Below are 20,951 nucleotides of genomic sequence, written 5' to 3' on the forward strand. Positions count from 1 at the left end.
TGGAGTACAGATTGGAGTACACAGTACAGTATTCGTATAGTATTAGTAGTACCATGACCATAAATACATTTTCAAAAGCGCAACCAATTAATCATCAGCTCAAATCAAATTACTTTTGAAATAAAGAAACAGAAGAGTGAATAAAAAACAAGACAAGTGAATTATACCTATATCAATGTAGCAAAAATTCGCCACTAATCACAGATTTTGAAAGATTTGTTTTAAAGGCATCATGACTACTCATTGACATAATTTGCAGAGGTAACATGTTCCATGTATGAGATGGCTCGGTATATAAAAGTATTTTGAAGAGTAGTTCTTGATAAAGACAGCTAAAGAATAGTATTAGAGGCTTGTCTTGTATAAAAGCCATGTCTGTTAGAGGTGGGTAGTCATTTTGAGAACAGACTGAAATCTGAAGTTTTTCCAGATGTTTTATTTAAACGGCAGTATTGTTATTGTATGTATTATATGCATGACCTGTTCCATTCTATATACTGTACAGCTGCATCATCCGCATATACAGTCATACAGACCTTATGTAAAACATATGACATATCATTACAAAAATACTAAACAGCATGGGACCAAGACAACTGCCCTGAGGAATTCCGCATTTTAGGCTTACAGTGTCTGAAAGCGATCCATTGAATACAACGCACTGTTTGCTGTCAGTCAATTAACTACCCTTAATAGAGACATTTCCCCACAATCCATTTGCCAGTGTTGTGTCTCAGAGGACTCGCCTCAAATTTGCAATACTTACTGAAAATTATTCCAAGACTGAACAGAGGAAGTCACGTGACGGCCCTAAATACCTCCGCAAGATGGCGGATTTGCCTTGACGGTCAAAACAGATTCTGCCAAACCACCACAGAAGAAGAAAACGCGGAAGACGCCGTCGAAGTCGAGAAACATACAAGCGCGAAGGCGATAACGTTGCAATCGCCGTAAAAGAAAACATTAAAATGTCAAAAATGAACTTTTTCGAGTAAGAGAGGAGAGCGGGCGACAATGGCAACGACGGGATGCAGTTTTCTCTACTCAAATTGTCCAAGGTGCGTTTACTGGTTACGTACGGGGGGGGTGAGAGCGCTGCAGTGGATCAAAAGCGTAGCGTAGTTGTGTCATTAATGTAGACTGCATTAGTCATAATAGTTGCTCTTCAGGCTTGGTGGGTAAAAATTATTAATGAAAAAGCGTGGAGAAACTGAGGTTACTACAGGGTTTTATAGAGGGTTACAGCCTTTACTGATTACCCAGAATGCACTGCTTGTGGCCCTCTTGGTAGGGAAAGTCCGGCTGCCAGCGTCATTTGCAATTATACGGTGGGCAGCAGAACGTCTGCTATGCCTTCACCGTGTGTAATTATGGTATGTAAAAGTCAGGGGAAGAGGGGCGGAAAATGTTTTTATTTGACTGTCGAAAGTTATTCCAAATTAAGGATGAGAAGCCCAGAAGAAAGATCAAATCTACTATGCCACAAAGGTTTCCTAATTTGCTCTCATGACTTTGTCAGTTTGGCGCAACATCCATAAATGCAACTTAAAAACTCTACTATAGAAAAAAGCTATTTTTCAACAACACTCAGAAACTCCGCCGTTGCTCTGGACCTGAACTCACTTAAGATGTAATTGACAAATCATAAAGATAAAACTCAATGGCTCATGAGTTTTGGCTAGAAAACGTTTTGTTGTACATGATATGTCTAGTGTGTCATGTATTTACATTTTTTTATCTTCTATTAACAGGTAAACCTCATCCTTGGGATGAAACTCATCCGTACTGGGTACCCAACAAAGTCTCATGCTTCAGTCCACGAAGCACCTCATCGTTAAAGTCTTGCCAGCGTCACAAGCGACTCCAAAACATCAAAGAAACTGTGACAAAGACAGTCGTAGGTACGGAGACTCCTCGATCACACGACACACCTTTTGTAACTTTCACATCTTAACATGCTAAAAATATCTTCAAACTCTCTTTCAAAAGTCTTCCAATGTTAATTCAAGACTCGTCATTCATGTACTTTGGCAATTTGGGGCAACAAAGTACAAGTCTTAAAAGTCCATTTGAAGTAGAAATCTTGAATTGAAATACTTCTACACTTAAGCTGCAGGAACGCTTTGATTAAGTTTGACTTCCGGATCAGGTGACTGGCAGAGTCCTTTTTGTGTCTTCATTGTGCGTCGCTTTGTGTCCTGCAGACATGCAGCAGACGATCGTCCGCCGAGAAGAGCGCACGCTCCCTCGTGTGAAAGAGGAAGAGGAGGATCCGCCACCCTTCCACATCAAGGAGGAGGAGGAGGAGGCCGATGTCACCAAGTTGTCTAGTATGAGTACGTAGGAAACCAGACCTCTGCATAAGACAATTTAAATTACCTAATTCAAACCCAAAAACATTTAAATACGTTTTTGAATACTCTGTCCTTCACTCCTATTTATACGTTTTTTTTTTTGTTTTTTTTTATGCAAGAGCAAACAGAAGGTTTTGATGCAGCTTCTGACATGAAGAGGTGGTTTAATTAAAGCAATGGTAGTTATTACAAAAAACGGCCAGCAGGTGGCAGCAGAGTATTACAGATCAGCCAGGGCCACGTTGCAACAAGCTCTTTTTACCAATTTTGAATAATGATGAAACTTGGCTCTTCTAATCTAATGCTAATAACTGTAAAACGGAAACAGATGCAAATATACTTTTTTTTTTTCCTGATGAAAGAAGAGACTATTCTTTCTTTTGGTAGGTTTAATCTATTTATCGCAATAGAACACAATATTTGTGGGACTTGCAAAATTAGTCAAAATCCAATAAAAAAGCAGGGAGCGAAGTGCTTCAAGTGAAAATGGCTGCCAGTGAATGAGTTAAAGGTACACTCAGTATTATACAGTGGCATCTAGTGGTGAAACAATCAATCATTCGGAAAAAAAAAACAATTGTTTGTGTTAGTAGTATGTAAAAAGATATGTTGTATCGCATAAACGTACTTTTTTTAAATATAACGGTTAGTCTAGAAATCGCAAATTATCTTACATGTCCGAGCCGCGGCTTCTAGTGTCCGCCATGTTTCGCCGCCATCTTTCTGCTACGGGTGCCGTCAAACACAAATTTCAGCGCTCCATTTCTTAACGCGTTTTTGGAACGCACTTCCGGTTTGTATGGCGACCGCATTTCCACGAAGAAGAAGAGTTTCCGGTCCCCGAAGAGAGCATTATCAAGCATCACACTTACTTTGGGAATTTATTTTATTTCAGCGCGACAAAACAAGAGTTTATATTGTAGCCGCATTTGCCAGATGGAGAGAAATGAGGAACAGACTAGGTTTGGGACGTGCCGGTGCCTTCGACTGCTTTCTACTTGACCGGTAAGTAAGAGTACATTTGTGTTTACGTTTTGAGAGCGAGAGAAAAAGTATACACTGTACTAATTAATACGATGTTCGTACCTTTGTTTTACGATCACTGTAGCTGTTGATTAGCAACTCCGCACCACTCGAACGATTTCGTTATGTAGCTACTTGCTTTGAAAAAAAAAAAGATTCCCGCTGGCACGTTATATTTAGAGTAAATGCGCAAGTTATTGTGTAATGTAATGTAACTGTGATTTCGGAGGTATATTTGCCCATAACTTCAATGGAGAATCTAAAGCATACTGTATTAGTGGAGGAGTTGAAAATTATTTTCGTTGTGGTTGGTGAAAATAGTGTTCTCGAAATTAATTTTCGGCAGGGAATAACTTTCTGGACTTAAATGCTGGCTGTACCGTAAGCACTGCTAGAGTCTGAACTCTCTCACTCAAGTGTGTACTGGTCCATTGTGTAATTGGGTGCACAAGAATTTACAGGCTGCCACGTTTTCCACGGAAATTCGACAAGCAAGCAGCCTTTGCATATTCTATGCAGTATGCAGTCAAGTTACTTTTATCTAGCTAATACAATGTTTTGGGCCCAAAAACTAAAGATCTTACCTCTATTTTGGGGGCTTTGTTGGAAAGTTGGTGACATATAGTAGTATCATCAATTATTCTATTTTATTTTATAATTGTGTTTTTGTTTGTGTCACACTAGATCAACAGCCAAACTTGAGGGGTTCCAGAACCATATTCTGATGTATACAAGCATTCATGCACCGTTTAAATACATCACCGACCTGCAAGAAAAAAAAATATCAAGGGGAGAGTCAGCAGCCAAATTGGAATGCCCCGAATGAGGACACTTGAATGGAGGACCCCAGAAGGCTTCGGTGTTGTACCACCAGTATCTCCACCTACCATATCTGAGCTGCAACAAACTGAAGTCAGCCGACGTCTTGGTATGTCATTTACATATGGACGGCATTGCACACTACATGAACTTTTTGTGTGAAGCAATACGGAATGGTCACATGTACAAGCACCACTTGTTTTACACAGGACCTGCTGACCAGGTGTCTGAAGCCATGGAGTGACTCCTCCCTCACTTTCCTCAGCAGCCAAATTGGAATGCCCCGAATGAGGACACTTGAATGGAGGACCCCAGAAGGCTTCAGTGTTGTACCACCAGTATCTCTACCTACCATATCTGAGCTGCAACAAACTGAAGTCAGCCGACGTCTTGGTATGTCATTTACATATGGACGGCATTGCACACTACATTAACTTTTTGTGTGAAGCAATACGGAATGGTCACATGTACAAGCACCACTTGTTTTACACAGGACCTGCTGACCAGGTGTCTGAAGCCATGGAGTGACTCCTCCCTCACTTTCCTCAGCAAGCCTTTGACGAATATGATATCATCGTTGGTGGGAACATGCCCTCACTCCATAACATGTACTTGTGCAGTCAAGGAGCATGTCAAACTTAATAAAACCAGCAAACATTGAAGTGACTTCATTTTTACTGCAGTCTGTTCACACAATCAATGGACAAGCCTTCCTTGATTTTGCCCCAATAACATCATAGAGTAGGCGAAAAGTAGTGTTACAGATCATACTATGTGTTCAGGAGAGTTTGAGGAATGTTGCAATGTTAATGGGGGACAATGTCAGCACACACACACACACACACACAAAAAAAAAACCATCATGGTATTGAGTTAATCAGATATTTTAGCTGTGTACAACACATACCTGCTCTGTAACACTACCTTTGGCCCAAACCTGTATGTCTATTTTCCATATTTTGAAATGCACAGCGTATTGGTAAAATTCTGGATCAACTGCAATTCATGTCGCTCATTATATTATAACAGCATTTTTTTTTTTTTAGTTAATATGTTCATTTCATGTAGACTTTTATTTTACTTTATTTTATTTATTCATTTTCATGTACTGTACCTTACATTCATTGGCCAATGAAGAATTGCTTGTCATTGCAAGCATTTATAATAATTCTCCAGGCTTTTGATGTTTTACATTTCTAGTCATGTAAAATAGTGTTAGGTTAGGTGTCGAATGAACACTGCATGTTGACGCCAAAGGAAATAGTATTTTTTAGTTATTCAAAATGTACAAATTAACACACAACAACAATATACAAGTTATACAAACTACAGCAAGTGTCAGACATGGACTAATTATATGCCAGGTAAAAAACCTTTGTATTGTCCTCGAGGATCTGGGAAAGTGTCACTTATTTGCCACAAGTCACCAAGGTGCTGCAGTCTGGGATCCAGGTACAGGAAATCATGGTGGTGCTGATGTGTCAGCAATGTGTCAAAAAGTATTTCTTGGTGTCAGTCTATCAGCTGGACTTGGATATCTTCATGTTCCTCCATGGTCATTTCCTGTACGAGTCTCTGCAAGAAGGTAACAATTGTATGTCAGATGAGGTACCAAACAATGAACTGAAAGTCACTGAGCCAATGAAGTACATTATTATATGAGCAAGACTATTTGTGAAAGCCATGTAAATTCCTGCACATCGAAGTACAAGGAAGCTGTTGTATCTTCAATCAAAACTAATTAAGTTGCTTAGTGATATTTATTAGGTAAAATTGTTCAACATGGTGACAAATCGATATCTGAGTAAAGGGTTTCAAATGTTTTTGTAAGCAGCACTTTTCTGAGTGGTTAGTAGCAACAAGACACGGGGGGGTTTACGAGTCTGAGTTGCATCTGTGTAGTTCAGTTAACACCATTATTTTTGTACGATATACTAAACATATCAGCAAACGATGTAATCTAAATACCACATATTCCAAGCAAAGGTATGTTTTGAGCCATTCACATGCATGCTCGAATGGAATTATTTTTCCATGATGACATAATTGTACGTTACGAGACACCGCGTTCACTTCCGCGTTCTCTTCCTCGTCTCCCTCGCCCTCTTTGAGATGGTCCACATGTCTATAAAACATATAACATAACTGTGTGTTCTCTGTTGCATAGTTTAGTTGCACTAACAAATATGAACATAGATAGCCATTATCATTAGCTGACGTACAGTATTTCCTAACAATGCCGACAAAAATATTAATTCTGAAATTAAATGACTAAATCACAAATATTAGGGGTCTGTACAGTATGTCTAACAAATGCAATTCACTTACGTCATCACTCGAGGGATACCAGAAGTTGTTTGCGTTCTGTTCCGGTGAAATTGGTGGTAGGCTGTTGAAGTAGGGTCTCTCTGAGACGCCGTAGTTCGTGTGCTTAAAATCATTGCATTATCTTGTTTGACCGATAGATGGCGGTAGTGAGCTACACACTGGGGCTTTAAGTACAAATAGCCATGCGTAATGTAGAGGGAACAAAACTGATTATCTGTACATCTAGATCTCATACGATGATTGATAAACATGGCTCTGCACTAACTTTTGCACTGGTGGCACTGATGCTACCGACTTTTTCAGTCGGTCGCACCACACAGGTTCCGGTCGCACCCTTTTTGAGGCAGATACAGCATTTGCATTTGTATTTGCCAATGTAACATTGTCTCAATTTGCATAGCGGAGTTTCAGCTGACGTCAAGATTGGCAGCGACTCAACATTATAGCTGTAACAAAATTTGTCTGCAATAAAACAGGTCAATTATTTTATATTAGCCTAATTTAAAAGAACTTGAAAAACTAGAATGGCGGATGGAAGCCTAGTAGATGATTAGGTATTGTTAAACAGACGTGACTATATGGACCATTGATTATAATAAAGTAAAAAAATAAATAAAATTAAAAAAAAAGATTTCACACTTATCTTTCTTCTTTATGTATGACAGCTTTTATATATTGATAGAAAGACTACATTGTTTATATATTTGCAATTATTAACGGTTAATGCGTTGATTGACTTTTTTTCTGTCTGAGTTTGAAATGTCCGACAGTATTTGAATGCAGCTTGCCGAACGTTGTCAGTGTTTACGCTCCCGCTCGTGGCTAGTTGGTAACGCCTGAGACTTGTGCCATATCATGCAATGACAGACTAATTAACTTTCTTAACGTCTTTAATTGGCAATTAACTCATTCGCTCCCAGCCATTTTCACAGAAGCAATCCCGTTCGCTCCTGGCTGTTTTACTGGATTTTGACTGATTTTGCAAGGCCCACAGAATATTGTGTTCTATTGCTATCAAAACATGGAACCTCCCAAAAGAAAGATCTTTCAACATGACAAAAAAAGTATATTTCTATCTATTTTATTTTTGTAGCATTAGAATATAGCTAAGTTTCATCATTCTTCACAAATCTGCTTAGAATTGTGGGGAAAAAACTTGTTTTCAACATGGCCCTGTTTCATCTCATATACTCTGCTGCCACCTGCTGGTCATTTTTTGTAATTACTACCATTTTTTTCACCTGTTCTCTGCAGTTGAGGGGCTGCATCAAACCAAAGTGTGTATGCTCTAGCATAAAAAACGTATTTATACGTTTTTGGGAGCAAATGAGTTAAATATAATTTTGAGGTGGCGTGTTGATATTGGAAGTCGACAGTCGCGTGATGACGAGTCAAGCTAGCCACCTTGAGCTGCGAATCCTTCCACGCGCTATGTGGGTCAATTTCAAAATCCCAAGTAACAAGGCAATTGCATTGACGTCAATGCATTACTTGAAAGGCTTTTATTTTGAAGTTGGCCTCCGCAGAGCGTTCCGTGGATGTACGACCCGAAGCGGTGCTTGATGCATTACAGACGTCGGCTCAAAGATGAGCCGGGCCGTTGCACCACGCATTAAAACATGCGCTGAGCGACTGGATTAATTGTTCACCAGTACATTTGGCCGCATTTGCGGGTGAATTGGTTGCAGTGTCGAGCCCCTGATTGAGGTCTGTTTGGCTAGTAGGCACATATTAGATTCTGTATGAATGAAAAGCATTTTTTTTCCATTGAAATTTGTATTTTTAAACAAAATATAGAATATTTGGTTCATTAAAAATGTCTACTATGTTGAGTTTAAACAAAAAAATATGAACATTCTTCTTTTAAAGTTCTTCTTAGTAAGTCACAGTGTGCCATCTCTGGTGACCTATTTTTTTTTAGAACTAACTTGCAAGCTACTCATGTTGTCTTTGGGGACTGGTACCCGCTGGCACAATTTTATATATTTTTTTCGCCATTTTCACAGAAACAATCCCGGTTGTTTTCTGGATTTTGACTAATTTTGCAAGGCCCACAGAATATTGTGTTCTACTACTATAAATACATGGAACCTATCAAAAGAAAGATTAAAGTCTTTTCTTTCAGTCTTTTCTTTAAAAAAAAAGTATATTTCTATCTGTTTCCGTTAGCATTAGAATATAGCTAAGTTTCATCAATTTTCGCAAATTATTTAAACTTGTGAGTAGTTGAGTTTTTTTTCCAACATGGCCCTGGTTGATCTCCTTTGCTCTGCTGCCACCTGCTGGCTGTATGTGTAATAACTACCATTTCTGCAACTGTTCTTTGCAGTTGAGAGGCTGCATCAAAGCCTTCTGTATGCTCTAGCATAAAACAAGCAAACAAACAAACAAAAAACGTCTTTGGGACACTTAAAACATAAAAAAAACAAAAACGTATTTATAAGTTATTGGGAGCAAAGGAGTTAATCAACAAAGCCAAAAGGCATCCAGGCTGGAGTTAGCCCAGTGGCTGTGTGTCTAACTGCTCACCCTTCCCCTCTCTGCTTGGCCTCTGTCATTAGCTTCAAAGAGGTGGCTCGTTTAGTTCTCAATGGTCTTCATCTCTGCAAACAGCCAATCACATTGCAGCGAGACGTGCCGTGCTTATAAGTCCCCTCAAAAATGGCTAATTAGCGGTGATGAATAGTTTTAGCGTTTATTGAAGCCTTTGCTTTTTAAAACCATGTTAACGTCGCATTTAGTGGAATTACAATATAATTGACTTTCTGTGAGCCAAACGTTTGCTGTGTTGCTTGCATCCAGCAGGCGTCCAGCCGGAAGAACTTCACCATCACCCCAAGGCGGAGAGCTCCAGTTCGGAGCAGGAGTATCTGCACTCGTCCCACATTAAAGAGGAAGAGGAGGAGCCATGTCCACCCCACGTGAAGCAGGAAGAGGAGGAGTTGCCACTGGACGTCGTCGTGAAGAGTGAAGACGATGAAGAGGAAGCACCCGAGTGGTCACAGCCTCATCGTCAAAGTCCAAGTGGAGGCAACTGCGCAGCCCCGCCGCCAGACAATCTCTTAGCTCCGTTGTCAGACAGCGACGACACAGCGGAAACTTTGAGGAGCGACGCAGACTGCGAAGGCGACGACAAAGAGTGGGAATGCTCTGAGAAGGAGACAACCCGTGGCAGGAAGAAAACGTCACAGGCGCACAAAAAACGTGTTATCTGCTCAGCTTGCGGCAAGAATGTCGTCAAAGAGAAAATTATTAGACACATGAGAACGCACACGGGAGAAAAACCGTTCAGTTGCTCAGTTTGTAAGAAAACATTCTCCTCGAGGGATTATGTGATCACGCACATGAGGACGCACACAGGGGAGAAACCTTTCGGTTGCGCGTTCTGTAATAAAACGTTCTCGCACAAGTCGCACGTGATAACACACGTGAGAATACACACGGGAGAAAAACCGTACAGTTGCTCAGTGTGCGGCAAAACATTCTCGTCAAAGGATTATGTGAACTCGCACATGAGGACACACACAGGAGAGAAACCCTTTAGCTGCTCTTTGTGCGATCGAACGTTCTCTCAAAAGCCGCATCTGGTCACGCACATGAGAACACACACAGGAGAAAAACCCTTCAGTTGTACTGTTTGTGGTAAAAGCTATGCTCATAAGAACAGTTTGACTTCACACATGTGGGGACACTGCTAAGTGAAGTAAATGCTTCCATTTTGACTCAATTTTCATTCATTGATAATGATTTATTGATGTTTGTGTTGTGTTGAGGCTTCACCGAGAGAGTGATGAGCTGTTTTATGCATGTTTTCTTCTTTTCTATTAAGGCACTTGGGATTCTAGCTTCTTCTCAGCATTCTTCTTCCTCTGCTGTCTGATCTTGATTCGTCGCCAATACCCCTGCAAAATGGCAGTTGGACTGAGATGCCACTGACATATACTAATAATGGAGCGCGCCTTCTGCTGAAGTTTTACACGAATATTTATAGCTACCACTATATGTTTGACACAGTTACATACTATCAAACACTGTGTCTGTAATAACCATATCCTGAAATGTAAATGTGTTTTTTTTTTGTTTGTTTTTTTAAATAATGAGTACTCGCATACACTGTACATTGACCTGAGTTGAATAAATCCTGTTTATGTTGTGTGATTTATATAATTTTAGATATTAATAAAAATAGAATTTTATGAGTCAGCCTAGAATGGGCAAGTTGCTGAATGTTGTAGGAAAACACTACAAAAAATGCAATTATTACTGCTTGACTACTTATAAATAAATGGTGACATAACTGAATGTAGTAGAAAACAATCTGAGTATAATATTGATATACAATCTAATGATCTTGTAAAGCCATATTTTGTGCCAGTGTCTCGAGAATAAGAATGTACCTACTTGTACTGTCGTGTAGTGATGTAAAAAAGAAAAAGAAAGAAAAAAGTGCGCGTTCACGTTCATTCTAATACCAGCAGAGGTTCTTGGAAAAACCTCGCGTATGAAAATACAAATGGAACGTGTATATGTACAGTTTGAGGGTACGCGTAAGGTTTGCATCTTCATGTTTGTCCCCGAAGGCGTACCGTAGATATCCAAGATGACAGTCTGTGTTGTACGCAAGCGCAGATGACATTTGGGCACGTTTAAAGTATATATTTATATTTAAAAAGATGTGGTTTTAATTTTTACCTTCATCCATATCGTTCAATTTTCATGTAACATTTTCAGTATAATTTATAGTGTTAGAAAAACGCTTAAAAGGTCGTTGACCAACAACAGGCGTGGCGAACAATTGTGACATCATCAGTCACGCGACAGTAGTCATTTGATACGAGCTCCTGAACAGCGGTGTTTCTGTATCATTTCCTAACCAAACACCTCCAAAAAATGTGGAAAGAGATAGACGACGAGGAGGAGGAGGATGAAGAAGAACTTTGTTGGGCGGGAGAGGAGAACGAAGGAAAACGCCGACATCCAGAGGCTGTTGCCAAGACACGAATTGTGCTTCACATCGAAGGTAAACACGTCCACTAGCCTTAAAAACAAAACAAACACATAAAAAGTTGTACTTCATCGTTTCACGCGTGCAATGTTGCAGTTTCTTATTACATCAGCAAAATTGGAACGTGGTAGAAAAAAATGAATGTGATGGACGTTTTTCTTTTTTTTTGTATTTTTTTTTTAAAAGAGATTGTACAGTGCAAACGCGCGGAAGGCAGTTCACTACACTACAAGCTGTTGTCACACGTCTTGTTTACAGTTAATTCGGAACAGAACTTAACGAAAACTCGGACCTTGTGCCTCATCTTGACGCTTGGTGAAGCAGCGTGTGGTTCATTACCCGAGGCAGCTGTCATGTTCATGGGTTTGGTTTGTTATGAGTGTAACAGCAGCTGCCGTCTTATTGCATTCCATGTACCTCCTCTACACAGTTTTGCCTCTTTTTTTGCCAGGAATAAAAAGACTATAATTTCTTACTTTGAAAATATTGCCACTATGAGGGATTTAATTTTTGTTCTGGAAAAAGAGATATATTCCAAAATAATTTCTTTAGGGATTCAAGTGATAGCACTTTTTTATTTATTTATTTATTTATTTATTACACTGAGCATGAGCACCAATACTTGATACAAATGTTATTATATTCAAATATTGTCCAAAACAATATTTTTTATTGAATATGGCATGAATTATAAAAACAATAAAATATTGTTCAAAACATAAACTATATATATACACACCTGTATATAACATTCCTTATACACAGTCATAATTTGGGTGATAACCCCCACCCAATATTTGTATATTATTTGAGCTTTTTATTTTATTTTATTTATTTATTTTACATTATTTAATATTGTTTATTTGCATGTAATATTTTTTCTATTTTTTCTTATTCTGTGCTATTTTTGTAAAAAAAAAAAAAATCACATTGTTTCACAATGTTTTTTTTTAAATTTTATTTAATTGTTTCTAATTTTACTGAATTAAATTTTTTGTGTATTACAAATCAAATTTATTTTTGATCTTTCCTTTTTTTGGTATATAATCTTATATTAGCCCATTTTTCTTCTAATATTTTTGTTACAATAATAGCGTATTTTGATTTTTTTTTTTGCGTTGCTTTTTCTAAACTTGTATTTCTTTTCATCACATTTTTTCTCTACTTTTTCACAATGTGATGTTTTATTTTATTTTTTAAACTGAAGTCACTTGTTTCCTCCAGATGCCCAGCAGCGGATTGCTTGTCAAGTCAAAGAGGAAGCTGAGGCTCCACAGCCCCCTCATGTCAACGATGACGAGGAGGAGGATGCAAGCCCCCCCGATGTCAAAGAGGAAGAGGATGAGTTCCCACTGACCGTCGTGGTGGTGAAGGACGAAGACGACCGAGACGAACCCCCGGAGTCGTCGCAACTTCATCGCCGCAGTCCGAGCAGAGACCACTGCGGAGGACCCGCCGCACTGTCGCCTGGCGACGACGTCGAAGACACCAGCGATACAGATGACGACAAACTCTCCAAAAAGGGGACCGGCAAAGGACGTTTCAGCTGCTCCGTCTGCGGCAAGAGCTACGCGTACAAGTGCAGCTTGACGCGGCACGCGCAGACGCACACGGGGGAAAAACCCTTCGCCTGCTCCGTTTGCAGCGCCAAATTCGTCCGAAAGGTCGCCCTGATTGCGCACGCCGCCACGCACACCGGAAAGAAATTGTTCGCGTGCTCGGCGTGTGGTAAGAGTTACGCTTACCAGAGCAGTCTGAACGCGCACGTGCAAACGCACAACGCGGAGAAGCCCTTCAGTTGCTCGGTGTGCGGCGAAGGTTTCATTCAGAAAGTGGCTTTGATTGCACACATGACGACGCACACGGGAGAGAAGTCGTTCTCGTGCTCGGTGTGCGGGAAAACGTTTTCTTATAAGAGCAACTTAAACATACACATGCGCATACACAAAGAAGAAAAGTCCTTCAGCTGTTCGGTTTGCGACAAGAGATTCTACCTGAAGTCCATTATGGTGTTACACATGAGAACGCACAGCGGAGAAAAACCTTTTAGCTGTTCTGTTTGTGGTCAGAGGTTCACGCGGAAGGTAAATATGATTAAACACAAGCGATCACACACGGGACTAAATGACATTCCGGATGTTTTAAATTAAAACTGAAAGTTGTATTTCAAAATCAACTGTGGTGTTGTAAGGTACAACAGTATGTATGTGTATGCTATGTTTCTTAAAGTTCACATAATGTAAATATACTTTTTATTCTGTTGTCTTTTTTTTAATGACAAATTTGAATGTTTCATATTTTGATTCTTGCTTAATTTATTATAATAACTGCAACGTTTGTTTTTGCACCATATGTTGCATCTATTTGTTGCTTACATTCTTTGGCAAATTAGCTGTTATCGCCTTTGTCCGTGTTTTCTATACCGGAGAAAGATGGCGGCCGTGGGTGCTACTTCGAGATGGATGGGTGGTGAAAGCTAGTGGAAAATCACGAACAAAATTAAACTTGCTGTTTATATCTCTACATGTACGGTAATAAGGCGCACTTTATTTCGTGTTGCTCTTATTTGCAATATACATGACAACAGACAGCTCTTTTTTGTAACTTTTCCAACAGTAGTCGTTATACTGCAACAAGATGGCGCCCGTTCGACGCCGCTGATGCTCTGCTGCGTAAAACCACCACGGAAGAAGAAAAAGGCGGAAGTGCACGTTTGCTCGAGACGGAACGAAAATAAGCGAAACCAAATCAATTGAAAGCGTCAAAAATGTTGAAAGATTTGGTAAGGGAACGGCTAATTGCGGCCGCTGACGAAATATTCGTCCTCTTTGAGAAAACAATAGCATCGTACGAGGAGGAACTGTGTCGAAAAAGAGAAGAGAACGAGCGACAACGACGAGAACTGGAAGCTGTTCGTAAGACATACATTGGGCTGCCCAACGAAGGTATTTACATATTTGAACGCAACTATTTAGCTTTGGCGGATACATTCTTTTGCTCATTTTAAATTGTGTCTGTACAGAAAAATTCCATTAAAACGTTCCAGTTCCCAAAAGACACTAATAAATAGGTTTTGTAACATTATTATTTTTTATTTTTTTGCAATAAAAAATGCATTCTATAGTACTGTGCTTTATTTTAAAAAATGTACAGTAATAACCTGAATTGCAAATTATTAAATAATTAAGTTTTAAAGTATTAAACAGTTTGTGTGACATAATTTAATTGTGGGCTCCGCTTGGAGTAGCAGTAGTCCCTCACCCCTAAAACACTGGCAAGGAAATATATTAAATGAAATTACAGCTGGGTTACATGTTAAGAAAATATCACATGTAGCCAAAACATCTCACTGCATTGTGATTGTGTTGTTTGCGTCCTTTCAGATGTCCAGCAGCTGATTGCTGGTCAAGAACAACTTCGGGGAGGAAGCTCCAGTTTGCAACAGGAGGGTCCACAGACTTCCCACATTAAAGAAGAGGAGTATCCACAGTCCCTCCATGTTAAAAAGAAGGAGGAGGAGGAGGAGCCACTGACCGTGGTTGTCGTGAAGAGCGAAGACGATGATGATGAAATAGCTGCGACATCGCCACTTCAGCATCACGGTCCAAGTGGGGGGCCACCGCCAGACGACCTCTTAGCTCCACTGTCGCACAGTGACAGCATAGACGAACCGTCAAGGAGAAACACAGACAGCGAAGGTGATGGCAACCATAAAGACCACTTTAGCTGCTCGCTGTGCGGAAACATCTATTCTTATAAGTGCCAGCTGACTACGCACATGAGAACGCACAGTGGAGAAAAACCCTTCAGTTGCTCGGTGTGCCACAAACGATTCACCCAAAAGGTAAACATGGCGACACACATGAGAACGCACACCGGAGAGAAACCGTTCACGTGCTCGGTTTGCGGGAAAAGTTACGCCTATAGGAGCAACTTGAACGATCACATGTGCACGCACAAAGAAAAAACTTTCAGTTGCTCCTTGTGCGGGAAGAGATTCACTCAGAAGGCAAACATGGTGACGCACATGAGGACGCACACGGGCGAAAGGCCCTTCACGTGCTCGTTTTGCGGAAAAACGTTTTCGCAGAAACCCACCATGGTAACGCACATGCGGATACACACGGGGGAAAAACCGTTCAGTTGCTCCGTTTGCGGCAAAAGCTTCTCCCACAAAAGCAACTTGAACGTCCACATGCAGTCGCACACAGGGGAAAAACCTTTCAGTTGCTCCATTTGCGGCGAAGGCTTTATCCTCAAGGTGGCTTTGATCGCGCACACGGCAATGCACACCGGTGAGAAATTGTTCACGTGTTCACTTTGCGGCAAAAGCTTTGCGTACAAGAGTAATTTGAACGCACATGTCCGCAGACACAAGGAAGAAGGGAGTAGTAGTTTACTTGATGAATTGACCTGATCAAAGGTTCATTCTGGTGGCGTCACACTTGGGAAAAAGTTGTTTTATCATGTATAAAGGGTCGAAAAGTAGTATAAAACTTGTGAATAAAAAATACAATACAGTGCACATTGTATGGCCACTGCATTCGGAAAGTATTTACAGAGTTTTCCTATATTTGTTGTATTTTTTTTTCTTCATGGAACATTGAATTTTGAATGAGAAAGACACAGATTTGTTTGTTATTGTACTCTGATGTATGACTTATTGTCATTTGTTCATGCCACACTTGTTTAGCAGAATTTTGTGGAGAAGACTGATAAAGTGCTGTTAATACCTGTATATGTGGTCTTATTATTATTATTATTCATTTTAAATACAGTAATCTAAAAACTGTCATATGATGTGGTGTGTTCATTTAAAAAAAAATCAATTTTGGCAAATGGCTGTAATATAACAAACTGCAGGAAAGTACTGGAAATACTTTCTGGATGCGCTGGCTGCATTATATTGTCTTGTTTTTACTGTGTTTTATTACCCTATTTATCTTATTTAATTCCATAATTACAACTTTTTTCATCTCTACATCAGTCACACTTTTTGTCATTTGTAATGAAGCCTAATCGAATCAAAGTGGGGTTAATTGTGTTTGTAATGTACTGGTTTGATGGAAAAAAGCCAATTAATGGACATAAAAATACACTTGAATAAAATGTCTCTCGAGGTCTTCATTTTGGAGTTCAAGTAAAGATGAATGGTTGCAAATGTTCATTTTCTCACACAGTATTTCCAAAGTTTGTTTCCCATTCGGTGGAATGTCCTCCGTTGACAGTGTGTTGCTCACATCATTATTTGAAATAAATTCGAGTCATGACCACAGCTCGACTTCATTCTTCTGTTCTCTTGATCTCGAGTCGTCTTCAATACAGCAGCAAGATGGCGGTCCTGTTACTGTGGTCGCGCCATTCGGGTTGAAAAGGCAAAATTCAAGACAGGTAACCTGTACTATTGGAACTGGTTTAAACAAATGTACATGTATGCACATACATTAACGTGAGTCTGTAAGTTTTATCTTTCGGTTCTTGTTTCCTCAGTTCATCTTGAAAAGTCAATTTTGTTTTTTGTCATACCGTCACGAAGGGTGCGTGGATGTGCCAAGAGGACCCAAACACGGGGAAACATAGCAGGGAGAGAGGCAGAAAGGGCAACCTGAAGAACTTTATTTACACAACAGGGTAGGTGAGTGAATGATGAAGGGACATGACATGAGAGGACTGGTCGGCAGTGGTCGCCAAAACTTGACCGGACGAGGGGAAGCCGCCGCAAGGTGGCGGTAGTTCGAAGCCACCGATGCGTGGTTCTGTAAATTTCCCCACTGAAGAAGAAAAAGGCGGAAGTGTGTGTTTCTCAAGACGGAACGTAAAAGAGTCCAAGCAAAATCGAGTTAAATACATCGAAATGTTGAAAGATTTGGTAAGAGAGCGGCTAATTGCGGCCGCTGACGAAATATTCGGACTGTTTGAAAAAACGATCGCGTCATACGAGGAGCAACTTTGTCGGGCGCGAGAGTTGACCGAGCGACAACGACGACAACTGGAAGATGTCAAGAACCAAAGGGTGGAACGCGAACAAGGTTTGTTCATATTTTCATCTTGTACAGACAAAATATTGTGGCGGAGAAAACTTAATTTACGTTTATAACGCGATGCTGCTTCGACGGGCAACTGGTACTGGTACGACTTGTTGATACTCAAGAGTCTGTTACCAAAGAATCCTTTTTTTTCCAAAGTCATTTGAGTTGACACAAATCACAACAGACTTGACCGCGTTTACCCGATGCTAAAATTTGTTGCTCAGTGGTTGGTTGCTACACGAAATCACGAGGACGGGATGTCAAGTGTTGCGAAGTAACCCCTGTCACGTCATTTTTGACTATGTGCAGCTTTTCAATGGACCAATGACTCTTAGTAGTAAGTGGGATTCCGACTTCTGATTGGCTGATCAGAGGAGTAAGTTCAAATTCCAAAAACGTATCATTTTGCATTCTCCATCCATCCATCCATTTTCTTGACCGCTTATTCCTCACAAGGGTCGCGGGGGCTGCTGGCGCCCATCTCAGCTGGCTCTGGGCAGTAGGCGGGGGACACCCTGGACTGGTTGCCAACCAATCACAGGGCACACAGAGACGAACAACCATCCACACTCACACGCACACCTAGGGACAATTCGGAGCGCCCAATTAACCTGCCATGCATGTCTTTGGAATGTGGGAGGAGACCGGAGTACCCGGAGAAGACCCACGCGGGCACGGGGAGAACATGCAAACTCCACCCAGGAAGGTCCGAGCCTGGACCCGAACCGGAGACCTCAGAACTGGGAAGCGGACGTGCTAACCACTCGACTACCGTGCCGCCATTTTGCATTCTGCACACATGAATTCATTCAGCATGCCTCGCAACTCGAGTATGATGTATTTCATTTCAAAGTTTTATGTTCTACTCATATTTTAGCGGAATATTCTTGCCAACTGGTGCAACAAGGTGATTTACGTGGGACAGTTATGTGCTTCTATATTGCGTTTTTGTTAAGTATGTTATTGTTTTTATAAATGTGACGTGATAATTTTGATATTACGTTCCAAGTGGAGTTCTTGCCGGCTGAAATGTGAATATTTTTAGGCCGACTTTTGTATGGTCACGTAAATAAGACCCTTTCAGAGTCATGTGACAAAAGTGTCTGACAAACTGAAATTGATTTTTAATTCCCATGAGACATTTCTGGTGAGATATTATCTGAAAAGTGCAATGAACTCGCTAATCCCCATCTCTGGTTGAGACTTACTTATGACTTACCTCTGCTTTACTGATGTCCGGTAGACGAACTTTTGGAGAGTTCCAGTTTGGAGCAGGAAGATCCACAGCCCCGCTACCTTAAAGAAGAAAAGGAGCGTCCGGAGTTCCCTGACATTAAGGAGGAAAATGAGGAGGCGGACATCAGCGAGTTGCCACTGACCATCGTCGTCATGAAGAGCGAAGACGAGGACGACGATAAACTGCCCGAGTCGTCACATCTTCATCATTGCAGTCCAAGTGGAGACCACTTTGGAGGACCACAACCGAAACGCCTCTTGGAGCCACTGTCACACAGCGACAACACGGAAGAACCTTCGAGGAGCGACACAGACTGCGAAAGTGACGACCAGCGTAAAAAACGTTTCACCTGCACGGTTTGTGGCAAAAACTACTCCTACAAGTGCAACTTGACTCTCCACATGAGAACCCACACGGGAGAAAAACCCTTTAGCTGCTCCATTTGTGGCAAAAGCTTTCCCAGTAAGTACAGTTTGAATGTACATGCGCGGACCCACACCGGTGACAAACCCTTTAGTTGTTTGGTGTGCGGCCAGACGTTTACCCAACGGGCACACATGCGGGCGCACGCGAGCGCACATGTTGGAGAGAAATCCTTCAGCTGCTCGGTTTGTGGCAACAGATTCTCTCGGAAGATTCACTTGGTTTCACACATGAGGAAACACACGGGAGAAAAACCCTTTCAATGCTCGGCGTGCGGCGACACATTTATTTCGAAAGTGGCTTTGATTGCGCACACGGTAACGCACACCGGAGAGAAACCTTTCACTTGCTCCACTTGCGGTAAAAGCTTTTCCTACAGGAGCAATTTAAACGAACACATGCGCACGCACAAAGAAAAAACCTTCAATTGTTCCATTTGCAGTAAGCGATTCACTCAGAAGGTGAACATGGAATCGCACATGAGAACGCACACGGGAGAAAAACCGTTCACTTGTTCGGTTTGTGGGAAAACGTTCTCCCAGAAGCCCACCATGATCACACACATGCGAATACACACGGGGGAAAAACCTTTCAGCTGCTCCATTTGCGGCGAACGCTTTGCGCAAAAGGGCTCGTTGGTCGGACACGAACGGACGCACACGGGAGAAAAGCCTTTTGGTTGCTCTGTGTGCGACAGGACGTTCTTTCTCAAGGGGAACATGGTGTCGCACATGAAAACGCACACGGGGGAAAAGCCTTTCATTTGCTCAGTTTGTGGTAAAAAGTACTCTCATAAGAACAGATTTAAAGCGCACATGCAGACACACAAAGGAGAATGAGCACTTAACCTGCCTAGTTGTGCGAAAACATACTAACATGTAGTTTATAAACATATGACACAATGAAACTGACGTTGTGATTGGCTTCCTGTTTCTAACCAGAAGTAACACATTTTTGGTCACATTTTTGAAAAAGAGTTGCGTGAAAGGTTGAAAAAGTCGCTGAATGTGGCAGCCAAATTGCTTAAGATGGCAAAACTGAAAGTGCTTTAGTGAACTAAAAAAATAAAAAATGTCCTGACAAATACTCTCTCATAAATAGATGAAATTGCATTTGCTCCATTATCAAATTATAAACATTTCATTACAGGTTTTGTTTTAGACGTGATTGACTTCCATGTTTTTCTAAACACATTTTCCTATTGTAAATAACATATATCAAGTTTTCAACTCTATTTTCATATTGTAACAGCTAGAAATAATCATTAGAAAAAGAGAACAGACAAAAACTATTTTAAAACGTAAAAAAAACTACTGATGCATGTTATACTGTACTGTTTGTATCATGTCAGTGTGCAGTAAATCTAATGTAATATTTTCTATTCAATAAAATGTTAATGTCTTGTATTTTATTGTTGTAATGTTTAAATTGTTTCAGTGTTTTATTGTGACATGTTTACATGTGTTCATGTTATTAACATAAACCGTGTTTGTTTTTGTATGTCTTACTGTATCTTTATGCAGCTTTGGTTCTTAAAGTGCTCTATAAATTAAATTGAATTAAATTAAGAAACAAGTCAAATGTCAATTCAATTTCCGACCCTTCACGTGCTTTTATGCTCGCATCGTTGAGCCGTCTTTGATACCGCCTCAAGATGGCGGCCACCTGACATTGTGACTAGAACTACAACCAAAGAAGAAGAAGAAAGCGCTTTTAAAATCATCGCGTGGGGG

At 40.6% G+C, this 20,951-nt stretch overlaps 3 protein-coding genes and 2 long non-coding RNA genes across 7 annotated transcripts; 4 read left to right on the forward strand and 1 right to left on the reverse strand.

Moving 5' to 3' along the window:
• Window positions 1–822: 822 nt before the first annotated feature.
• On the forward strand, window positions 823–10,677 carry LOC144019023 (uncharacterized). Of its 3 annotated transcripts, none has more exons than XM_077521814.1 (4): window positions 823–1,058; window positions 1,752–1,901; window positions 2,205–2,336; window positions 9,327–10,677. In XM_077521814.1, exons 3-4 carry the CDS (start codon window positions 2,207–2,209, stop codon window positions 10,220–10,222), a joined length of 1,026 nt encoding a protein of 341 aa, XP_077377940.1. In that variant the 5' UTR covers window positions 823–1,058; window positions 1,752–1,901; window positions 2,205–2,206; the 3' UTR covers window positions 10,223–10,677. The 3 variants fall into 3 exon arrangements, with proteins under 3 accessions (XP_077377940.1, XP_077377942.1, XP_077377941.1); XM_077521816.1 differs by having other exon boundaries at window positions 9,330–10,677; XM_077521815.1 differs by lacking the exon at window positions 823–1,058 and adding an exon at window positions 1,220–1,373.
• LOC144019064 (uncharacterized) lies at window positions 2,898–5,066 on the forward strand. The gene is made up of 4 exons (XR_013283582.1): window positions 2,898–3,359; window positions 4,062–4,305; window positions 4,406–4,589; window positions 4,690–5,066. It is a non-coding gene; the product is annotated as an uncharacterized LOC144019064 (long non-coding RNA).
• Window positions 5,454–6,651, reverse strand: LOC144019068 (uncharacterized). Its single transcript, XR_013283587.1, has 2 exons — window positions 6,525–6,651; window positions 5,454–6,321 (listed from the first exon to the last, which is right to left on the reverse strand). It is a non-coding gene; the product is annotated as an uncharacterized LOC144019068 (long non-coding RNA).
• A 615-nt stretch (window positions 10,678–11,292) lies between the features above and the next one.
• LOC144019056 (uncharacterized) lies at window positions 11,293–16,324 on the forward strand. The gene is made up of 3 exons (XM_077521867.1): window positions 11,293–11,544; window positions 12,754–13,613; window positions 15,290–16,324. Exons 1-3 carry the CDS (start codon window positions 11,415–11,417, stop codon window positions 15,944–15,946), a joined length of 1,647 nt encoding a protein of 548 aa, XP_077377993.1. The 5' UTR covers window positions 11,293–11,414; the 3' UTR covers window positions 15,947–16,324.
• A 606-nt stretch (window positions 16,325–16,930) lies between these two features.
• On the forward strand, window positions 16,931–20,775 carry LOC144018986 (uncharacterized). The gene is made up of 2 exons (XM_077521752.1): window positions 16,931–17,558; window positions 18,802–20,775. Exons 1-2 carry the CDS (start codon window positions 17,276–17,278, stop codon window positions 20,055–20,057), a joined length of 1,539 nt encoding a protein of 512 aa, XP_077377878.1. The 5' UTR covers window positions 16,931–17,275; the 3' UTR covers window positions 20,058–20,775.
• Window positions 20,776–20,951: the final 176 nt, after the last annotated feature.

The sequence above is a fragment of the Festucalex cinctus genome, chromosome 5, assembly GCF_051991245.1.
Source record: "Festucalex cinctus isolate MCC-2025b chromosome 5, RoL_Fcin_1.0, whole genome shotgun sequence".
In the NCBI taxonomy this organism is placed as follows: domain Eukaryota; kingdom Metazoa; phylum Chordata; class Actinopteri; order Syngnathiformes; family Syngnathidae; genus Festucalex; species Festucalex cinctus.

Coding starts and splice junctions, on each gene's coding strand:
- LOC144019023 (XM_077521814.1), top strand. CDS start 2,207: ATGCAGCAGACGATCGTCCGCCGAGAAGAGCGCACGCTCCCTCGTGTG. Junction 2,337..9,326: donor CACCAAGTTGTCTAGTATGA/GTACGTAGGAAA, acceptor GCTTGCATCCAG/CAGGCGTCCAGCCGGAAGAA.
- LOC144019056 (XM_077521867.1), top strand. CDS start 11,415: ATGTGGAAAGAGATAGACGACGAGGAGGAGGAGGATGAAGAAGAACTT. Junction 11,545..12,753: donor AATTGTGCTTCACATCGAAG/GTAAACACGTCC, acceptor TGTTTCCTCCAG/ATGCCCAGCAGCGGATTGCT. Junction 13,614..15,289: donor GTCAGAGGTTCACGCGGAAG/GTAAATATGATT, acceptor TATTCTTATAAG/TGCCAGCTGACTACGCACAT.
- LOC144018986 (XM_077521752.1), top strand. CDS start 17,276: ATGCGTGGTTCTGTAAATTTCCCCACTGAAGAAGAAAAAGGCGGAAGT. Junction 17,559..18,801: donor AAGGGTGGAACGCGAACAAG/GTTTGTTCATAT, acceptor GATGTCCGGTAG/ACGAACTTTTGGAGAGTTCC.